Source organism: Botryllus schlosseri, chromosome 15 (assembly GCF_051294905.1).
Source record: "Botryllus schlosseri isolate E-star chromosome 15, Bs_hap1, whole genome shotgun sequence".
Lineage (NCBI taxonomy): Eukaryota > Metazoa > Chordata > Ascidiacea > Stolidobranchia > Styelidae > Botryllus > Botryllus schlosseri.
Genome location: NC_137250.1, coordinates 6272498 through 6293370, shown reverse-complemented (window position 1 = coordinate 6293370; position 20873 = coordinate 6272498). Strand labels below are relative to the sequence as shown.

The following is a 20873-nucleotide window of genomic DNA, read 5'->3' as shown; positions in this document are numbered from 1 at the left end:
TCATTTATAACTAAATTGATAGTTCGTTTAAATAAAAGACCATCGTATTGGTATTTAGTGCTCATTCATTCAGATCTAAATGAAAGTTCAGTTCGATGGAATACCGTCATACATTGCGAAGAATGTGGTACAATATAATGGACAGATTGAATAGACCTTCACAATTGACTCCATTTTAAAAATATCCGTTGCTGCAGATACATGCGAGTAAAACAGCAGTATTGTTACAACTCGCTTTGTTTCGGCACATTTATCTGTGCCTAATTCACACTCATTTATATCTAAATTGATAGTACGTTTAAATGAAAGACCATCGTATGTCCCAGAGATCATGCTGCGACATAATACTCAGCTTAACACAAACCATTACAATTCACTCCATCTCCGGAATATCGATTTTAGCAGGAACATATATACGACCCTGCAGTATTGTTGCAACTAGATTTGTTTTCGGCACAGTTACTTGTGTTTAATGCACACTCATCTTGATCTAAATTAATAGCTCGTTTAAATAATATACCATCGGAACGTATCTCCCAGAAAAAATGCTACGTAATCATAAACAGACTAACACAAACCTTCACAATTCACTCCATCTCCAAAATATCCGCTATTGCATGAACATGTATACGACCCTGCAGTGTTGTTGCAACTAGCTTTGTTATCGGCACAGGTATCGGTGTCTATTTCACATTCATTCAGATCTAAATGAAAGTTCAGTTCGATGGAATAACGTTATACACTGCAAAGAATATGGTACAATATAATGGACAGATTGGGTAGATCTTCATAATTAACATTATTTCCAAAATTTCCGTTGCTGTAGATACATGCGTGTGAACCAGGGCTGTGGAGTCGGTGAATTTTACCACCGACTCCTACTCCGACTCCGACTCTGCACATATTTAATATGCCGACTCCGACTCCAACTTCGACTCCGATTCCGACTCCAACAGTAATACCAATTTACTTCGAAAACTATATGCCACGGTAACGTTTAAATGACTATCATATAACCATTAAACATATGAAAACATGAATAATTATGGCATGCAAAAGTGTTTCATTGTGGCCCAGATCGAATTATATACTAGGTAATTAAGATGAAAGATTGCCTTTCTAAATATCCATCGTTTCTACATATTTGATAAACATGGACTCTCTAATATTTTAATATGCTTGAATCATTCAAACATGACATATATCCAATACTGTATAATTAGGATGTAGATAAACCAATCAAAGTATATAGCTCTTGTGTATGAGTCAGCAACTGATACAGAGATATAACTTACTAATTTTCTCATTACACACTATACTGATTATAAGCACACAGACTCTCACTACTAATAAACATTAGTAGGCCTAATTGATAGAATTGACAAAGTAGTCAAATAGCATATGTCTAGTCTACCTGCACCAAGTCAAGCATTCATATAGGACTTGCCGTCATTCTTCATCATTTGTTCGACCCAAGCAGCTAAGCTACACTCTAAATATTTCTAATTTTGTCAAGTTGGATGCAGCGTTTGGTCACATTTATATCAATTTCACAACACCAGACGATGTATTTACTCTGTCACAGTATCATGGTATAATTCCAAAAATTGCATCAATTCGTGACTGCATCGCAAAGATGGATATTGCGACTATCTTCCTCTATGCGACTGAATTGCAATTTGCAAATAATGTCCAATTTAACTATCTCAAGGGTGGCAAACCTTTTACGGCCAAAGCGCCACATGAGATGTACGAACCTTCGCGCGGTTAATCGATTGTTGATAACCTTTTTTTAGTAGTCCGATAGGAGCGAACCGGATTAGGTAGCATTGAAAACAAGACTTATATTACTACGCTTTAAAATTGACAATAATTATCTCATAAAACTGTGCAGTGTGTAATTATGCCCAGGTTGCGCTAAGCGCGAATTATTTAAAGGTAATGAATGTATTCTATCAATAAATATGCTACTCTTATATAGGGCTCATTTGACAAGGACAGGATTATTCGTCGTTTAGATTGAGCAATATCGACGGTTGCGGTGAACATGTCTCTTTCATTTTGTTGCAATTTTATAATTTCGAGAATTACCTCGCAGGCCACATAAAATCTTCTCGTGGGCCTCATTCGTTTTGCGGATCACGGGATGGCCCCCCTGATCTGTATCGTTATTAATTATGGTGATTGATGGTACATAAAAATCGAATTAAAAATCCTTTGAATGCAATTGATTTCATGATAAAGAAGTTGGAGTCGGAGTCTGAGTCGCAGTAAGGGTCATTTTTTAAATCTCCTACTCCGACTCTAGTCAATATTTTTACCAGGGCTCCGACTCCATCCACTACAGTTTTCACGACTCCGACTCCATCAAGTGAAAATTAGATACACTCCGACTCCGACTCCACAGCCCTGGTGTGAATCAGCAGTATTGGTAAAACTCGCTTTGCTTCGGCAGTTTGCTTCGCAGTTATATGTGCCTAATGCACACTCATTAATATCTAAATTGATGATTCGTTTAAATAATAGACCATCGAATGTCGCAGAGATCATCCTACCATATAATACTCAGCTTAACACATACCTTCACAATTCACTCCATCCCCAACATATCCAGTATTGCAGGAACATGTGTACGAACCAGCAGTATTGTTACAACTCGATTTGTTTTTAGCACAAATATCCGTGTCTAACGCACACTCGTCTAAATCTAAAATTGTAGTTTGGTTAGATGAAATAACGTCGTAAATCGCAAGGAACAAGGGACAATGTTATGAAGAGATGGGATACATACCCTCACAATTCACTCCATCTCCAGAATATCCGCTATTGCAGGAACATGTATACGACCCTGCAGTATTGTTGCAACCAGCTTTGTTTTCGGCACAGTTACTTGTGTTTAATGCACACTCATCTTGATCTGAATTAATAGCTCGTTTAAATGAAATACCATCGGAACGTATCTCCCAGAAAAAATGCTATGTAATCATGAACAGACTAACACAAACCTTCGCAATTCACTCCATCCCCAAAATATCCGCTATTGCATGAACAAGTATACGACCCTGCAGTGTTGTTGCAACTAGCTTTGTTATCGGCACAGGTATCGGTGTCTATTTCACATTCATTCAGATCTAAATGAAAGTTCAGTTCGATGGAATAACGTCATACACTGCAAAGAATATGGTACAATATAATGGACAGATTGGGTAGATCTTCATAATTAACATTATTTCCAAAATTTCCGTTGCTGTAGATACATTCGCGTGAACCAGGGCTGTGGAGTCGGTGAATTTTACCACCGACTCCTACTCCGACTCCGACTCTGCACATATTTAATATGCCGACTCCGACTCCAACTTCGACTCCGATTCCGACTCCAACAGTAATACCAATTTACTTCGAAAACTATATGCCACGGTAACGTTTAAATGACTATCATATAACCATTAAACATATGAAAACATGAATAATTATGGCATGCAAAAGTGTTTCATTGTGGCCCAGATCGAATTATATACTAGGTAATTAAGATGAAAGATTGCCTTTCTAAATATCCATCGTTTCTACATATTTGATAAACATGGACTCTCTAATATCTTAATATGCTTGAATCATTCAAACATGACATATATCCAATACTGTATAATTAGGATGTAGATAAACCAATCAAAGTATATAGCTCTTGTGTATGAGTCAGCAACTGATACAGAGATATAACTTACTAATTTTCTCATTACACACTATACTGATTATAAGCACACAGACTCTCTCACTACTAATAAACATTAGTAGGCCTAATTGATAGAATTGACAAAGTAGTCAAATAGCATATGTCTAGTCTACCTGCACCAAGTCAAGCATTCATACACTAGGACTTGCCGTCATTCTTCATCATTTGTTCGACCCAAGCAGCTAAGCTACACTCTAAATATTTCTAATTTTGTCAAGTTGGATGCAGCGTTTGGTCACATTTATATCAATTTCACAACACCAGACGATGTATTTACTCTGTCACAGTATCATGGTATAATTCCAAAAATTGCATCAATTCGTGACTGCATCGCAAAGATGGATATTGCGACTATATTCCTCTATGCGACTGAATTGCAATTTGCAAATAATGTCCAATTTAACTATCTCAAGGGTGGCAAACCTTTTACGGCCAAAGCGCCACATGAGATGTACGAACCTTCGCGCGGTTAATCGATTGTTGATAACCTTTTTTTAGTAGTCCGATAGGAGCGAACCGGATTAGGTAGCATTGAAAACAAGACTTATATTACTACGCTTTAAAATTGACAATAATTATCTCATAAAACTGTGCAGTGTGTAATTATGCCCAGGTTGCGCTAAGCGCGAATTATTTAAAGGTAATGAATGTATTCTATCAATAAATATGCTACTCTTATATAGGGCTCATTTGACAAGGACAGGATTATTCGTCGTTTAGATTGAGCAATATCGACGGTTGCGGTGAACATGTCTCTTTCATTTTGTTGCAATTTTATAATTTCGAGAATTACCTCGCAGGCCACATAAAATCTTCTCGTGGGCCTCATTCGTTTTGCGGATCACGGGATGGCCCCCCTGATCTGTATCGTTATTAATTATGGTGATTGATGGTACATAAAAATCGAATTAAAAATCCTTTGAATGCAATTGATTTCATGATAAAGAAGTTGGAGTCGGAGTCTGAGTCGCAGTAAGGGTCATTTTTTAAATCTCCTACTCCGACTCTAGTCAATATTTTTACCAGGGCTCCGACTCCATCCACTACAGTTTTCACGACTCCGACTCCATCAAGTGAAAATTAGATACACTCCGACTCCGACTCCACAGCCCTGGTGTGAATCAGCAGTATTGGTAAAACTCGCTTTGCTTCGGCAGTTTGCTTCGCAGTTATATGTGCCTAATGCACACTCATTAATATCTAAATTGATGATTCGTTTAAATAATAGACCATCGAATGTCGCAGAGATCATCCTACCATATAATACTCAGCTTAACACATACCTTCACAATTCACTCCATCCCCAACATATCCAGTATTGCAGGAACATGTGTACGAACCAGCAGTATTGTTACAACTCGATTTGTTTTTAGCACAAATATCCGTGTCTAACGCACACTCGTCTAAATCTAAAATTGTAGTTTGGTTAGATGAAATAACGTCGTAAATCGCAAGGAACAAGGGACAATGTTATGAAGAGATGGGATACATACCCTCACAATTCACTCCATCTCCAGAATATCCGCTATTGCAGGAACATGTATACGACCCTGCAGTATTGTTGCAACCAGCTTTGTTTTCGGCACAGTTACTTGTGTTTAATGCACACTCATCTTGATCTGAATTAATAGCTCGTTTAAATGAAATACCATCGGAACGTATCTCCCAGAAAAAATGCTATGTAATCATGAACAGACTAACACAAACCTTCGCAATTCACTCCATCCCCAAAATATCCGCTATTGCATGAACAAGTATACGACCCTGCAGTGTTGTTGCAACTAGCTTTGTTATCGGCACAGGTATCGGTGTCTATTTCACATTCATTCAGATCTAAATGAAAGTTCAGTTCGATGGAATAACGTCATACACTGCAAAGAATATGGTACAATATAATGGACAGATTGGGTAGATCTTCATAATTAACATTATTTCCAAAATTTCCGTTGCTGTAGATACATTCGTGTGAACCAGGGCTGTGGAGTCGGTGAATTTTACCACCGACTCCTACTCCGACTCCGACTCTGCACATATTTAATATGCCGACTCCGACTCCAACTTCGACTCCGATTCCGACTCCAACAGTAATACCAATTTACTTCGAAAACTATATGCCACGGTAACGTTTAAATGACTATCATATAACCATTAAACATATGAAAACATGAATAATTATGGCATGCAAAAGTGTTTCATTGTGGCCCAGATCGAATTATATACTAGGTAATTAAGATGAAAGATTGCCTTTCTAAATATCCATCGTTTCTACATATTTGATAAACATGGACTCTCTAATATCTTAATATGCTTGAATCATTCAAACATGACATATATCCAATACTGTATAATTAGGATGTAGATAAACCAATCAAAGTATATAGCTCTTGTGTATGAGTCAGCAACTGATACAGAGATATAACTTACTAATTTTCTCATTACACACTATACTGATTATAAGCACACAGACTCTCTCACTACTAATAAACATTAGTAGGCCTAATTGATAGAATTGACAAAGTAGTCAAATAGCATATGTCTAGTCTACCTGCACCAAGTCAAGCATTCATACACTAGGACTTGCCGTCATTCTTCATCATTTGTTCGACCCAAGCAGCTAAGCTACACTCTAAATATTTCTAATTTTGTCAAGTTGGATGCAGCGTTTGGTCACATTTATATCAATTTCACAACACCAGACGATGTATTTACTCTGTCACAGTATCATGGTATAATTCCAAAAATTGCATCAATTCGTGACTGCATCGCAAAGATGGATATTGCGACTATGTTCCTCTATGCGACTGAATTGCAATTTGCAAATAATGTCCAATTTAACTATCTCAAGGGTGGCAAACCTTTTACGGCCAAAGCGCCACATGAGATGTACGAACCTTCGCGCGGTTAATCGATTGTTGATAACCTTTTTTTAGTAGTCCGATAGGAGCGAACCGGATTAGGTAGCATTGAAAACAAGACTTATATTACTACGCTTTAAAATTGACAATAATTATCTCATAAAACTGTGCAGTGTGTAATTATGCCCAGGTTGCGCTGAGCGCGAATTATTTAAAGGTAATGAATGTATTCTATCAATAAATATGCTACTCTTATATAGGGCTCATTTGACAAGGACAGGATTATTCGTCGTTTAGATTGAGCAATATCGACGGTTGCGGTGAACATGTCTCTTTCATTTTGTTGCAATTTTATAATTTCGAGAATTACCTCGCAGGCCACATAAAATCTTCTCGTGGGCCTCATTCGTTTTGCGGATCACGGGATGGCCCCCCTGATCTGTATCGTTATTAATTATGGTGATTGATGGTACATAAAAATCGAATTAAAAATCCTTTGAATGCAATTGATTTCATGATAAAGAAGTTGGAGTCGGAGTCTGAGTCGCAGTAAGGGTCATTTTTTAAATCTCCTACTCCGACTCTAGTCAATATTTTTACCAGGGCTCCGACTCCATCCACTACAGTTTTCACGACTCCGACTCCATCAAGTGAAAATTAGATACACTCCGACTCCGACTCCACAGCCCTGGTGTGAATCAGCAGTATTGTTAAAACTCGCTTTGCTTCGGCAGTTTGCTTCGCAGTTATATGTGCCTAATGCACACTCATTAATATCTAAATTGATGATTCGTTTAAATAATAGACCATCGAATGTCGCAGAGATCATCCTACCATATAATACTCAGCTTAACACATACCTTCACAATTCACTCCATCCCCAACATATCCAGTATTGCAGGAACATGTGTACGAACCAGCAGTATTGTTACAACTCGATTTGTTTTTAGCACAAATATCCGTGTCTAACGCACACTCGTCTAAATCTAAAATTGTAGTTGAGTTAGATGAAATAACGTCGTAAATCGCATGGAACAAGGGACAATGTTATGAAGAGATGGGATACATACCCTCACAATTCACTCCATCTCCAGAATATCCGCTATTGCAGGAACATGTATACGACCCTGCAGTATTGTTGCAACCAGCTTTGTTTTCGGCACAGTTACTTGTGTTTAATGCACACTCATCTTGATCTAAATTAATAGCTCGTTTAAATAATATACCATCGGAACGTATCTCCCAGAAAAAATGCTATGTAATCATAAACAGACTAACACAAACCTTCACAATTCACTCCATCCCCAAAATATCCGCTATTGCATGAACAAGTATACGACCCTGCAGTGTTGTTGCAACTAGCTTTGTTATCGGCACAGGTATCGGTGTCTATTTCACATTCATTCAGATCTAAATGAAAGTTCAGTTCGATGGAATAACGTCATACACTGCAAAGAATATGGTACAATATAATGGACAGATTGGGTAGATCTTCATAATTAACATTATTTCCAAAATTTCCGTTGCTGTAGATACATGCGTGTGAACCAGGGCTGTGGAGTCGGTGAATTTTACCACCGACTCCTACTCCGACTCCGACTCTGCACATATTTAATATGCCGACTCCGACTCCAACTTCGACTCCGATTCCGACTCCAACAGTAATACCAATTTACTTCGAAAACTATATGCCACGGTAACGTTTAAATGACTATCATATAACCATTAAACATATGAAAACATGAATAATTATGGCATGCAAAAGTGTTTCATTGTGGCCCAGATCGAATTATATACTAGGTAATTAAGATGAAAGATTGCCTTTCTAAATATCCATCGTTTCTACATATTTGATAAACATGGACTCTCTAATATCTTAATATGCTTGAATCATTCAAACATGACATATATCCAATACTGTATAATTAGGATGTAGATAAACCAATCAAAGTATATAGCTCTTGTGTATGAGTCAGCAACTGATACAGAGATATAACTTACTAATTTTCTCATTACACACTATACTGATTATAAGCACACAGACTCTCTCACTACTAATAAACATTAGTAGGCCTAATTGATAGAATTGACAAAGTAGTCAAATAGCATATGTCTAGTCTACCTGCACCAAGTCAAGCATTCATACACTAGGACTTGCCGTCATTCTTCATCATTTGTTCGACCCAAGCAGCTAAGCTACACTCTAAATATTTCTAATTTTGTCAAGTTGGATGCAGCGTTTGGTCACATTTATATCAATTTCACAACACCAGACGATGTATTTACTCTGTCACAGTATCATGGTATAATTCCAAAAATTGCATCAATTCGTGACTGCATCGCAAAGATGGATATTGCGACTATATTCCTCTATGCGACTGAATTGCAATTTGCAAATAATGTCCAATTTAACTATCTCAAGGGTGGCAAACCTTTTACGGCCAAAGCGCCACATGAGATGTACGAACCTTCGCGCGGTTAATCGATTGTTGATAACCTTTTTTTAGTAGTCCGATAGGAGCGAACCGGATTAGGTAGCATTGAAAACAAGACTTATATTACTACGCTTTAAAATTGACAATAATTATCTCATAAAACTGTGCAGTGTGTAATTATGCCCAGGTTGCGCTAAGCGCGAATTATTTAAAGGTAATGAATGTATTCTATCAATAAATATGCTACTCTTATATAGGGCTCATTTGACAAGGACAGGATTATTCGTCGTTTAGATTGAGCAATATCGACGGTTGCGGTGAACATGTCTCTTTCATTTTGTTGCAATTTTATAATTTCGAGAATTACCTCGCAGGCCACATAAAATCTTCTCGTGGGCCTCATTCGTTTTGCGGATCACGGGATGGCCCCCCTGATCTGTATCGTTATTAATTATGGTGATTGATGGTACATAAAAATCGAATTAAAAATCCTTTGAATGCAATTGATTTCATGATAAAGAAGTTGGAGTCGGAGTCTGAGTCGCAGTAAGGGTCATTTTTTAAATCTCCTACTCCGACTCTAGTCAATATTTTTACCAGGGCTCCGACTCCATCCACTACAGTTTTCACGACTCCGACTCCATCAAGTGAAAATTAGATACACTCCGACTCCGACTCCACAGCCCTGGTGTGAATCAGCAGTATTGGTAAAACTCGCTTTGCTTCGGCAGTTTGCTTCGCAGTTATATGTGCCTAATGCACACTCATTAATATCTAAATTGATGATTCGTTTAAATAATAGACCATCGAATGTCGCAGAGATCATCCTACCATATAATACTCAGCTTAACACATACCTTCACAATTCACTCCATCCCCAACATATCCAGTATTGCAGGAACATGTGTACGAACCAGCAGTATTGTTACAACTCGATTTGTTTTTAGCACAAATATCCGTGTCTAACGCACACTCGTCTAAATCTAAAATTGTAGTTTGGTTAGATGAAATAACGTCGTAAATCGCATGGAACAAGGGACAATGTTATGAAGAGATGGGATACATACCCTCACAATTCACTCCATCTCCAGAATATCCGCTATTGCAGGAACATGTATACGACCCTGCAGTATTGTTGCAACCAGCTTTGTTTTCGGCACAGTTACTTGTGTTTAATGCACACTCATCTTGATCTAAATTAATAGCTCGTTTAAATAATATACCATCGGAACGTATCTCCCAGAAAAAATGCTATGTAATCATGAACAGACTAACACAAACCTTCACAATTCACTCCATCCCCAAAATATCCGCTATTGCATGAACAAGTATACGACCCTGCAGTGTTGTTGCAACTAGCTTTGTTATCGGCACAGGTATCGGTGTCTATTTCACATTCATTCAGATCTAAATGAAAGTTCAGTTCGATGGAATAACGTCATACACTGCAAAGAATATGGTACAATATAATGGACAGATTGGGTAGATCTTCATAATTAACATTATTTCCAAAATTTCCGTTGCTGTAGATACATGCGTGTGAACCAGGGCTGTGGAGTCGGTGAATTTTACCACCGACTCCTACTCCGACTCCGACTCTGCACATATTTAATATGCCGACTCCGACTCCAACTTCGACTCCGATTCCGACTCCAACAGTAATACCAATTTACTTCGAAAACTATATGCCACGGTAACGTTTAAATGACTATCATATAACCATTAAACATATGAAAACATGAATAATTATGGCATGCAAAAGTGTTTCATTGTGGCCCAGATCGAATTATATACTAGGTAATTAAGATGAAAGATTGCCTTTCTAAATATCCATCGTTTCTACATATTTGATAAACATGGACTCTCTAATATCTTAATATGCTTGAATCATTCAAACATGACATATATCCAATACTGTATAATTAGGATGTAGATAAACCAATCAAAGTATATAGCTCTTGTGTATGAGTCAGCAACTGATACAGAGATATAACTTACTAATTTTCTCATTACACACTATACTGATTATAAGCACACAGACTCTCTCACTACTAATAAACATTAGTAGGCCTAATTGATAGAATTGACAAAGTAGTCAAATAGCATATGTCTAGTCTACCTGCACCAAGTCAAGCATTCATACACTAGGACTTGCCGTCATTCTTCATCATTTGTTCGACCCAAGCAGCTAAGCTACACTCTAAATATTTCTAATTTTGTCAAGTTGGATGCAGCGTTTGGTCACATTTATATCAATTTCACAACACCAGACGATGTATTTACTCTGTCACAGTATCATGGTATAATTCCAAAAATTGCATCAATTCGTGACTGCATCGCAAAGATGGATATTGCGACTATATTCCTCTATGCGACTGAATTGCAATTTGCAAATAATGTCCAATTTAACTATCTCAAGGGTGGCAAACCTTTTACGGCCAAAGCGCCACATGAGATGTACGAACCTTCGCGCGGTTAATCGATTGTTGATAACCTTTTTTTAGTAGTCCGATAGGAGCGAACCGGATTAGGTAGCATTGAAAACAAGACTTATATTACTACGCTTTAAAATTGACAATAATTATCTCATAAAACTGTGCAGTGTGTAATTATGCCCAGGTTGCGCTAAGCGCGAATTATTTAAAGGTAATGAATGTATTCTATCAATAAATATGCTACTCTTATATAGGGCTCATTTGACAAGGACAGGATTATTCGTCGTTTAGATTGAGCAATATCGACGGTTGCGGTGAACATGTCTCTTTCATTTTGTTGCAATTTTATAATTTCGAGAATTACCTCGCAGGCCACATAAAATCTTCTCGTGGGCCTCATTCGTTTTGCGGATCACGGGATGGCCCCCCTGATCTGTATCGTTATTAATTATGGTGATTGATGGTACATAAAAATCGAATTAAAAATCCTTTGAATGCAATTGATTTCATGATAAAGAAGTTGGAGTCGGAGTCTGAGTCGCAGTAAGGGTCATTTTTTAAATCTCCTACTCCGACTCTAGTCAATATTTTTACCAGGGCTCCGACTCCATCCACTACAGTTTTCACGACTCCGACTCCATCAAGTGAAAATTAGATACACTCCGACTCCGACTCCACAGCCCTGGTGTGAATCAGCAGTATTGGTAAAACTCGCTTTGCTTCGGCAGTTTGCTTCGCAGTTATATGTGCCTAATGCACACTCATTAATATCTAAATTGATGATTCGTTTAAATAATAGACCATCGAATGTCGCAGAGATCATCCTACCATATAATACTCAGCTTAACACATACCTTCACAATTCACTCCATCCCCAACATATCCAGTATTGCAGGAACATGTGTACGAACCAGCAGTATTGTTACAACTCGATTTGTTTTTAGCACAAATATCCGTGTCTAACGCACACTCGTCTAAATCTAAAATTGTAGTTTGGTTAGATGAAATAACGTCGTAAATCGCAAGGAACAAGGGACAATGTTATGAAGAGATGGGATACATACCCTCACAATTCACTCCATCTCCAGAATATCCGCTATTGCAGGAACATGTATACGACCCTGCAGTATTGTTGCAACCAGCTTTGTTTTCGGCACAGTTACTTGTGTTTAATGCACACTCATCTTGATCTGAATTAATAGCTCGTTTAAATGAAATACCATCGGAACGTATCTCCCAGAAAAAATGCTATGTAATCATGAACAGACTAACACAAACCTTCGCAATTCACTCCATCCCCAAAATATCCGCTATTGCATGAACAAGTATACGACCCTGCAGTGTTGTTGCAACTAGCTTTGTTATCGGCACAGGTATCGGTGTCTATTTCACATTCATTCAGATCTAAATGAAAGTTCAGTTCGATGGAATAACGTCATACACTGCAAAGAATATGGTACAATATAATGGACAGATTGGGTAGATCTTCATAATTAACATTATTTCCAAAATTTCCGTTGCTGTAGATACATTCGTGTGAACCAGGGCTGTGGAGTCGGTGAATTTTACCACCGACTCCTACTCCGACTCCGACTCTGCACATATTTAATATGCCGACTCCGACTCCAACTTCGACTCCGATTCCGACTCCAACAGTAATACCAATTTACTTCGAAAACTATATGCCACGGTAACGTTTAAATGACTATCATATAACCATTAAACATATGAAAACATGAATAATTATGGCATGCAAAAGTGTTTCATTGTGGCCCAGATCGAATTATATACTAGGTAATTAAGATGAAAGATTGCCTTTCTAAATATCCATCGTTTCTACATATTTGATAAACATGGACTCTCTAATATCTTAATATGCTTGAATCATTCAAACATGACATATATCCAATACTGTATAATTAGGATGTAGATAAACCAATCAAAGTATATAGCTCTTGTGTATGAGTCAGCAACTGATACAGAGATATAACTTACTAATTTTCTCATTACACACTATACTGATTATAAGCACACAGGCTCTCTCACTACTAATAAACATTAGTAGGCCTAATTGATAGAATTGACAAAGTAGTCAAATAGCATATGTCTAGTCTACCTGCACCAAGTCAAGCATTCATACACTAGGACTTGCCGTCATTCTTCATCATTTGTTCGACCCAAGCAGCTAAGCTACACTCTAAATATTTCTAATTTTGTCAAGTTGGATGCAGCGTTTGGTCACATTTATATCAATTTCACAACACCAGACGATGTATTTACTCTGTCACAGTATCATGGTATAATTCCAAAAATTGCATCAATTCGTGACTGCATCGCAAAGATGGATATTGCGACTATATTCCTCTATGCGACTGAATTGCAATTTGCAAATAATGTCCAATTTAACTATCTCAAGGGTGGCAAACCTTTTACGGCCAAAGCGCCACATGAGATGTACGAACCTTCGCGCGGTTAATCGATTGTTGATAACCTTTTTTTAGTAGTCCGATAGGAGCGAACCGGATTAGGTAGCATTGAAAACAAGACTTATATTACTACGCTTTAAAATTGACAATAATTATCTCATAAAACTGTGCAGTGTGTAATTATGCCCAGGTTGCGCTGAGCGCGAATTATTTAAAGGTAATGAATGTATTCTATCAATAAATATGCTACTCTTATATAGGGCTCATTTGACAAGGACAGGATTATTCGTCGTTTAGATTGAGCAATATCGACGGTTGCGGTGAACATGTCTCTTTCATTTTGTTGCAATTTTATAATTTCGAGAATTACCTCGCAGGCCACATAAAATCTTCTCGTGGGCCACATTCGTTTTGCGGATCACGGGATGGCCCCCCTGATCTGTATCGTTATTAATTATGGTGATTGATGGTACATAAAAATCGAATTAAAAATCCTTTGAATGCAATTGATTTCATGATAAAGAAGTTGGAGTCGGAGTCTGAGTCGCAGTAAGGGTCATTTTTTAAATCTCCTACTCCGACTCTAGTCAATATTTTTACCAGGGCTCCGACTCCATCCACTACAGTTTTCACGACTCCGACTCCATCAAGTGAAAATTAGATACACTCCGACTCCGACTCCACAGCCCTGGTGTGAATCAGCAGTATTGTTAAAACTCGCTTTGCTTCGGCAGTTTGCTTCGCAGTTATATGTGCCTAATGCACACTCATTAATATCTAAATTGATGATTCGTTTAAATAATAGACCATCGAATGTCGCAGAGATCATCCTACCATATAATACTCAGCTTAACACATACCTTCACAATTCACTCCATCCCCAACATATCCAGTATTGCAGGAACATGTGTACGAACCAGCAGTATTGTTACAACTCGATTTGTTTTTAGCACAAATATCCGTGTCTAACGCACACTCGTCTAAATCTAAAATTGTAGTTGAGTTAGATGAAATAACGTCGTAAATCGCATGGAACAAGGGACAATGTTATGAAGAGATGGGATACATACCCTCACAATTCACTCCATCTCCAGAATATCCGCTATTGCAGGAACATGTATACGACCCTGCAGTATTGTTGCAACCAGCTTTGTTTTCGGCACAGTTACTTGTGTTTAATGCACACTCATCTTGATCTAAATTAATAGCTCGTTTAAATAATATACCATCGGAACGTATCTCCCAGAAAAAATGCTATGTAATCATAAACAGACTAACACAAACCTTCACAATTCACTCCATCCCCAAAATATCCGCTATTGCATGAACAAGTATACGACCCTGCAGTGTTGTTGCAACTAGCTTTGTTATCGGCACAGGTATCGGTGTTTATTTCACATTCATTCAGATCTAAATGAAAGTTCAGTTCGATGGAATAACGTCATACACTGCAAAGAATATGGTACAATATAATGGACAGATTGGGTAGATCTTCATAATTAACATTATTTCCAAAATTTCCGTTGCTGTAGATACATGCGTGTGAACCAGGGCTGTGGAGTCGGTGAATTTTACCACCGACTCCTACTCCGACTCCGACTCTGCACATATTTAATATGCCGACTCCGACTCCAACTTCGACTCCGATTCCGACTCCAACAGTAATACCAATTTACTTCGAAAACTATATGCCACGGTAACGTTTAAATGACTATCATATAACCATTAAACATATGAAAACATGAATAATTATGGCATGCAAAAGTGTTTCATTGTGGCCCAGATCGAATTATATACTAGGTAATTAAGATGAAAGATTGCCTTTCTAAATATCCATCGTTTCTACATATTTGATAAAGATGGACTCTCTAATATCTTAATATGCTTGAATCATTCAAACATGACATATATCCAATACTGTATAATTAGGATGTAGATAAACCAATCAAAGTATATAGCTCTTGTGTATGAGTCAGCAACTGATACAGAGATATAACTTACTAATTTTCTCATTACACACTATACTGATTATAAGCACACAGACTCTCACTACTAATAAACATTAGTAGGCCTAATTGATAGAATTGACAAAGTAGTCAAATAGCATATGTCTAGTCTACCTGCACCAAGTCAAGCATTCATACACTAGGACTTGCCGTCATTCTTCATCATTTGTTCGACCCAAGCAGCTAAGCTACACTCTAAATATTTCTAATTTTGTCAAGTTGGATGCAGCGTTTGGTCACATTTATATCAATTTCACAACACCAGACGATGTATTTACTCTGTCACAGTCTCATGGTATAATTCCAAAAATTGCATCAATTCGTGACTGCATCGCAAAGATGGATATTGCGACTATCTTCCTCTATGCGACTGAATTGCAATTTGCAAATAATGTCCAATTTAACTATCTCAAGGGTGGCAAACCTTTTACGGCCAAAGCGCCACATGAGATGTACGAACCTTCGCGCGGTTAATCGATTGTTGATAACCTTTTTTTAGTAGTCCGATAGGAGCGAACCGGATTAGGTAGCATTGAAAACAAGACTTATATTACTACGCTTTAAAATTGACAATAATTATCTCATAAAACTGTGCAGTGTGTAATTATGCCCAGGTTGCGCTAAGCGCGAATTATTTAAAGGTAATGAATGTATTCTATCAATAAATATGCTACTCTTATATAGGGCTCATTTGACAAGGACAGGATTATTCGTCGTTTAGATTGAGCAATATCGACGGTTGCGGTGAACCTGTCTCTTTCATTTTGTTGCAATTTTATAATTTCGAGAATTACCTCGCAGGCCACATAAAATCTTCTCGTGGGCCACATTCGTTTTGCGGATCACGGGATGGCCCCCCTGATCTGTATCGTTATTAATTATGGTGATTGATGGTACATAAAAATCGAATTAAAAATCCTTTGAATGCAATTGATTTCATGATAAAGAAGTTGGAGTCGGAGTCTGAGTCGCAGTAAGGGTCATTTTTTTAAATCTCCTACTCCGACTCTAGTCAATATTTTTACCAGGGCTCCGACTCCATCCACTACAGTTTTCACGACTCCGACTCCATCAAGTGAAAATTAGATACACTCCGACTCCGACTCCACAGCCCTGGTGTGAATCAGCAGTATTGGTAAAACTCGCTTTGCTTCGGCAGTTTGCTTCGCAGTTATATGTGCCTAATGCACACTCATTAATATCTAAATTGATGATTCGTTTAAATAATAGACCATCGAATGTCGCAGAGATCATCCTACCATATAATACTCAGCTTAACAAATACCTTCACAATTCACTCCATCCCCAACATATCCAGTATTGCAGGAACATTTGTACGAACCAGCAGTATTGTTACAACTCGATTTGTTTTTAGCACAAATATCCGTGTCTAACGCACACTCGTCTAAATCTAAAATTGTAGTTTGGTTAGATGAAATAACGTCGTAAATCGCAAGGAACAAGGGACAATGTTATGAAGAGATGGGATACATACCCTCACAATTCACTCCATCTCCAGAATATCCGCTATTGCAGGAACATGTATACGACCCTGCAGTATTGTTGCAACCAGCTTTGTTTTCGGCACAGTTACTTGTGTTTAATGCACACTCATCTTGATCTAAATTAATAGCTCGTTTAAATAATATACCATCGGAACGTATCTCCCAGAAAAAATGCTATGTAATCATTAGCAGACTAACACAAACCTTCACAATTCACTCCATCCCCAAAATATCCGCTATTGCATGAACAAGTATATGACCCTGCAGTGTTGTTGCAACTAGCTTTGTTATCGGCACAGGTATCGGTGTCTATTTCACATTCATTCAGATCTAAATGAAAGTTCAGTTCGATGGAATAACGTCATACACTGCAAAGAATATGGTACAATATAATGGACAGATTGGGTAGATCTTCATAATTAACATTATTTCCAAAATTTCCGTTGCTGTAGATACATGCGTGTGAACCAGGGCTGTGGAGTCGGTGAATATCACCACCGACTCCGACTCCGTCTCTGCACATATTTAATATGCCGACTCCGACTCCAACTTCGACTCCGATTCCGACTCCAACAGTAATACCAATTTACTTCGAAAACTATATGCCACGGTTACGTTTAAATGACTATCATATAACCATTAAACATATGAAAACGTGAATAATTATGGCATGCAAAAGTGTTTCATTGTGGTCCAGATCGAATTATATACTACGTAATTAAGATGAAAGATTGCCTTTCTAAATATCAATAGTTTCTACATATTTGATAAACTTGGACTCTCTAATATCTTAATATGCTTGAATCATTCAAACATGACATATATCCAATACTGTATAATTAGGATGTAGATGAACCAATCAAAGTATAGCTCTTGTGTATGAGTCAGCAACGGATACAGAGATATATCTTACTAATTTTCTCATTACACACTATACTGATTATAAGCACACACACTCTCACTACTAATAAACATTAGTAGGCCTAATTGATAGAATTGACAAAGTAGTCAAATAGCATATGTCTAGTATACCTGCACTAAGTCAAGCATTCATAAACTAGGACTTGCCGTCATTCTTCATCATTTGTTCGACCCAAGCAGCTAAGCTACACTATAACTATTTCTAATTTTGTCAAGTTGGATGCAGCGTTTGGTCACATTTATATCAATTTCACAATACCAGACGATGTATATACTCTGTCACAGTATCAGGGTATAATCTCAAAAATTGCATCAATTCGTGACTGCATCGCGAAGATGGATATTGCGACTTCCTTCTTCTAAGCAACTGAATTGGGATTTGCAAATAATGTCCAATTTAACTATCTCAAGGGTGGCAAACCTTTTACGGCCAAAGCGCCACATGAGATGTACGAACCATTGCGCGGTTAATCGATTGTTGATAATTTTTTTTAGTAGTCCGATAGGAGCGAACCGGATTAGGTAGCATTGAAAACAAGACTTATATTACTACGCTTTAAAATTGACAAAAATTATCTCATAAAACTGTGCAGTGTGTAATTATGCCCAGGTTGCGTTAAGCGCGAATTTTTTAAAGGTAATGAATGAATTCTATCAATAAATATGCTACTCTCATACAGGCAGGGTTGTAATACCGTCCTTATTTCTAAGATTTGTCCTCATTTTGAAGGGCCAGGTCTTTGAAAACTCAACTGTCCTTATTTCTAAGAAATGTCCTTATTTTCGACCTGCGTCCTTATTTTTAACAACTACAGAACTTCGATCGTTTTCCTCTGGTATCCGTGAGGCATAAAGATATGCTTTTGCGTAGGGATTTATTTACATAATAAATGAACGGAACTTCCGTGGCGTACACATCACAGGATTTGACTCCTAAGTGGTGAGTTAGATAGGGCAGTGAGTAGTATAGCAGTTTCAGTGGTAGCCTACCAAGCTATCGCAGCAGACTTCATTTTAGCAGTAAACTGTCAATTAATCAGTCAATCAGTTTTTATAATAGTCACCAACTTGCAAGGCTACATGCACCACCTCATCACTATATTTACGAGGTCGCGGCCACCTCGTATAAAATGCTCAAACGCCGTAGTAATTTGTAGGCGAATCCACGCGACCTCGTCAGAAACGTCGTCGATATAATCGGATAACAGTTGTTGCAAGGCGAGCTACTCAATACGATGCCGCAATCATAACCCATTCGTTCTGTACTCGGGAGACGAAATACTGATAAGATCAGACCTGGATGGTCAAATCCTGTGGAGTGTACGCCACGGGAGTTCCGTTCATATATTATGTGATTAAATCTCTACGCGGCGCTATTCTGAGCGGCCCGGGAAAAATTGCTTCGTATTCAAAACATAAAACATGCTTTTGAATGTTGATGCGTGGATTAAAAACCACAGGCTGTAAAAACTGAACCGCAAACTCGTTTACTTAGAAGCCTGCTCAACATTATGCCCCGATTACGCAACCTACTTACCTGGCATGCGTAATCCAGATTCAACAGAAAGCAATTGTAGCAAAGAGTGCCGAAACAATTAAAGTCATAAGAAGCCACTCTTTCCATTTAGTTTGGTGTTAAAGTTAAAGAGTGTTCTTTCTTGTTTCGGAGAAGTGGACCAAGAAAAGGAACAGACTTAGTGAAATGACAGTCAAATCTCAGTTACAAGTAAAGTTAAACCTAGACCAGAGCTGTCACAGCTCGTATAAATACAAAGTATGTACAAAAACGCGTTGTAATGCTAATCTAATTTTTCGACTGTCCTTATTTTTGGGTCCATGTCGATGGCAACCCTGCATATAGGGCTCATTTGACAAGGACAGCATTATTCGGCGATTAGATTGAGCAATATCGACGGTTGCGGTGAACATGTCTCTTTCATGTTGTTGCAATTTTATAATTTCGAGAATTACCTCGCATGCTACATAAAACCTTCTCTAGGGCCACATTCGTTTTGCGGATCACGGGATGGCCCCCTGATCTGTATCGTTATTAATTATGGTGATTGATGGTACATAAAAATCGAATTAAAAATCCTTTGAAAGCAATTGTTTTCATGATAAAGAAGTTGGAGTCGGAGTCTGAGTCGAAGTAAGGGTCATTTTTTCAATCTCCTACTCCGGCTCTAGTCAATATTTTTACCAGGGCTCCGACTCCATCCACTACAGTTTTCACGACTCCGACTCCATCAAGCGAAAATTAGATACACTCCGACTCCGACTCCACAGCCCTGGTGTGAATCAGCAGTATTGTTAAAACTCGCTTTGCTTCGGCAGTTTGCTTCGCAGTTATATGTGCCTAATGCACACTCAATAATATCTAAATTGATAATTCGTTTAAATAATAGACCATCGAATGTCGCAGAGATCATCCTACCATATAATTCTCAGCTTAACACATACCTTCACAATTCACTCCATCCCCAAAATATCCAGTATTGCAGGAACATATGTACGAACCAGCAGTATTGTTACAACTCGATTTGTTTTTAGCACAAATATC

At 37.9% G+C, this 20873-nt stretch overlaps 1 protein-coding gene across 1 annotated transcript in view; it reads right to left on the bottom strand.

Moving 5' to 3' along the window:
* Positions 1-20873, bottom strand: part of LOC145457587 (uncharacterized) — a 210691-nt gene that overhangs the window by 77335 nt on the left and 112483 nt on the right. Inside the window, 14 exon segments of the mRNA XM_080335810.1 lie at positions 579-732; positions 2574-2765; positions 5006-5198; positions 5428-5596; positions 6956-7024; positions 7440-7610; positions 7656-7781; positions 7870-8022; positions 9878-10003; positions 10070-10256; positions 10465-10543; positions 12724-12892; positions 14742-14867; positions 14934-15120. Of these exon segments, the coding sequence (XP_080191936.1) occupies positions 579-732; positions 2574-2765; positions 5006-5198; positions 5428-5596; positions 6956-7024; positions 7440-7610; positions 7656-7781; positions 7870-8022; positions 9878-10003; positions 10070-10256; positions 10465-10543; positions 12724-12892; positions 14742-14867; positions 14934-15120 (2101 nt within the window).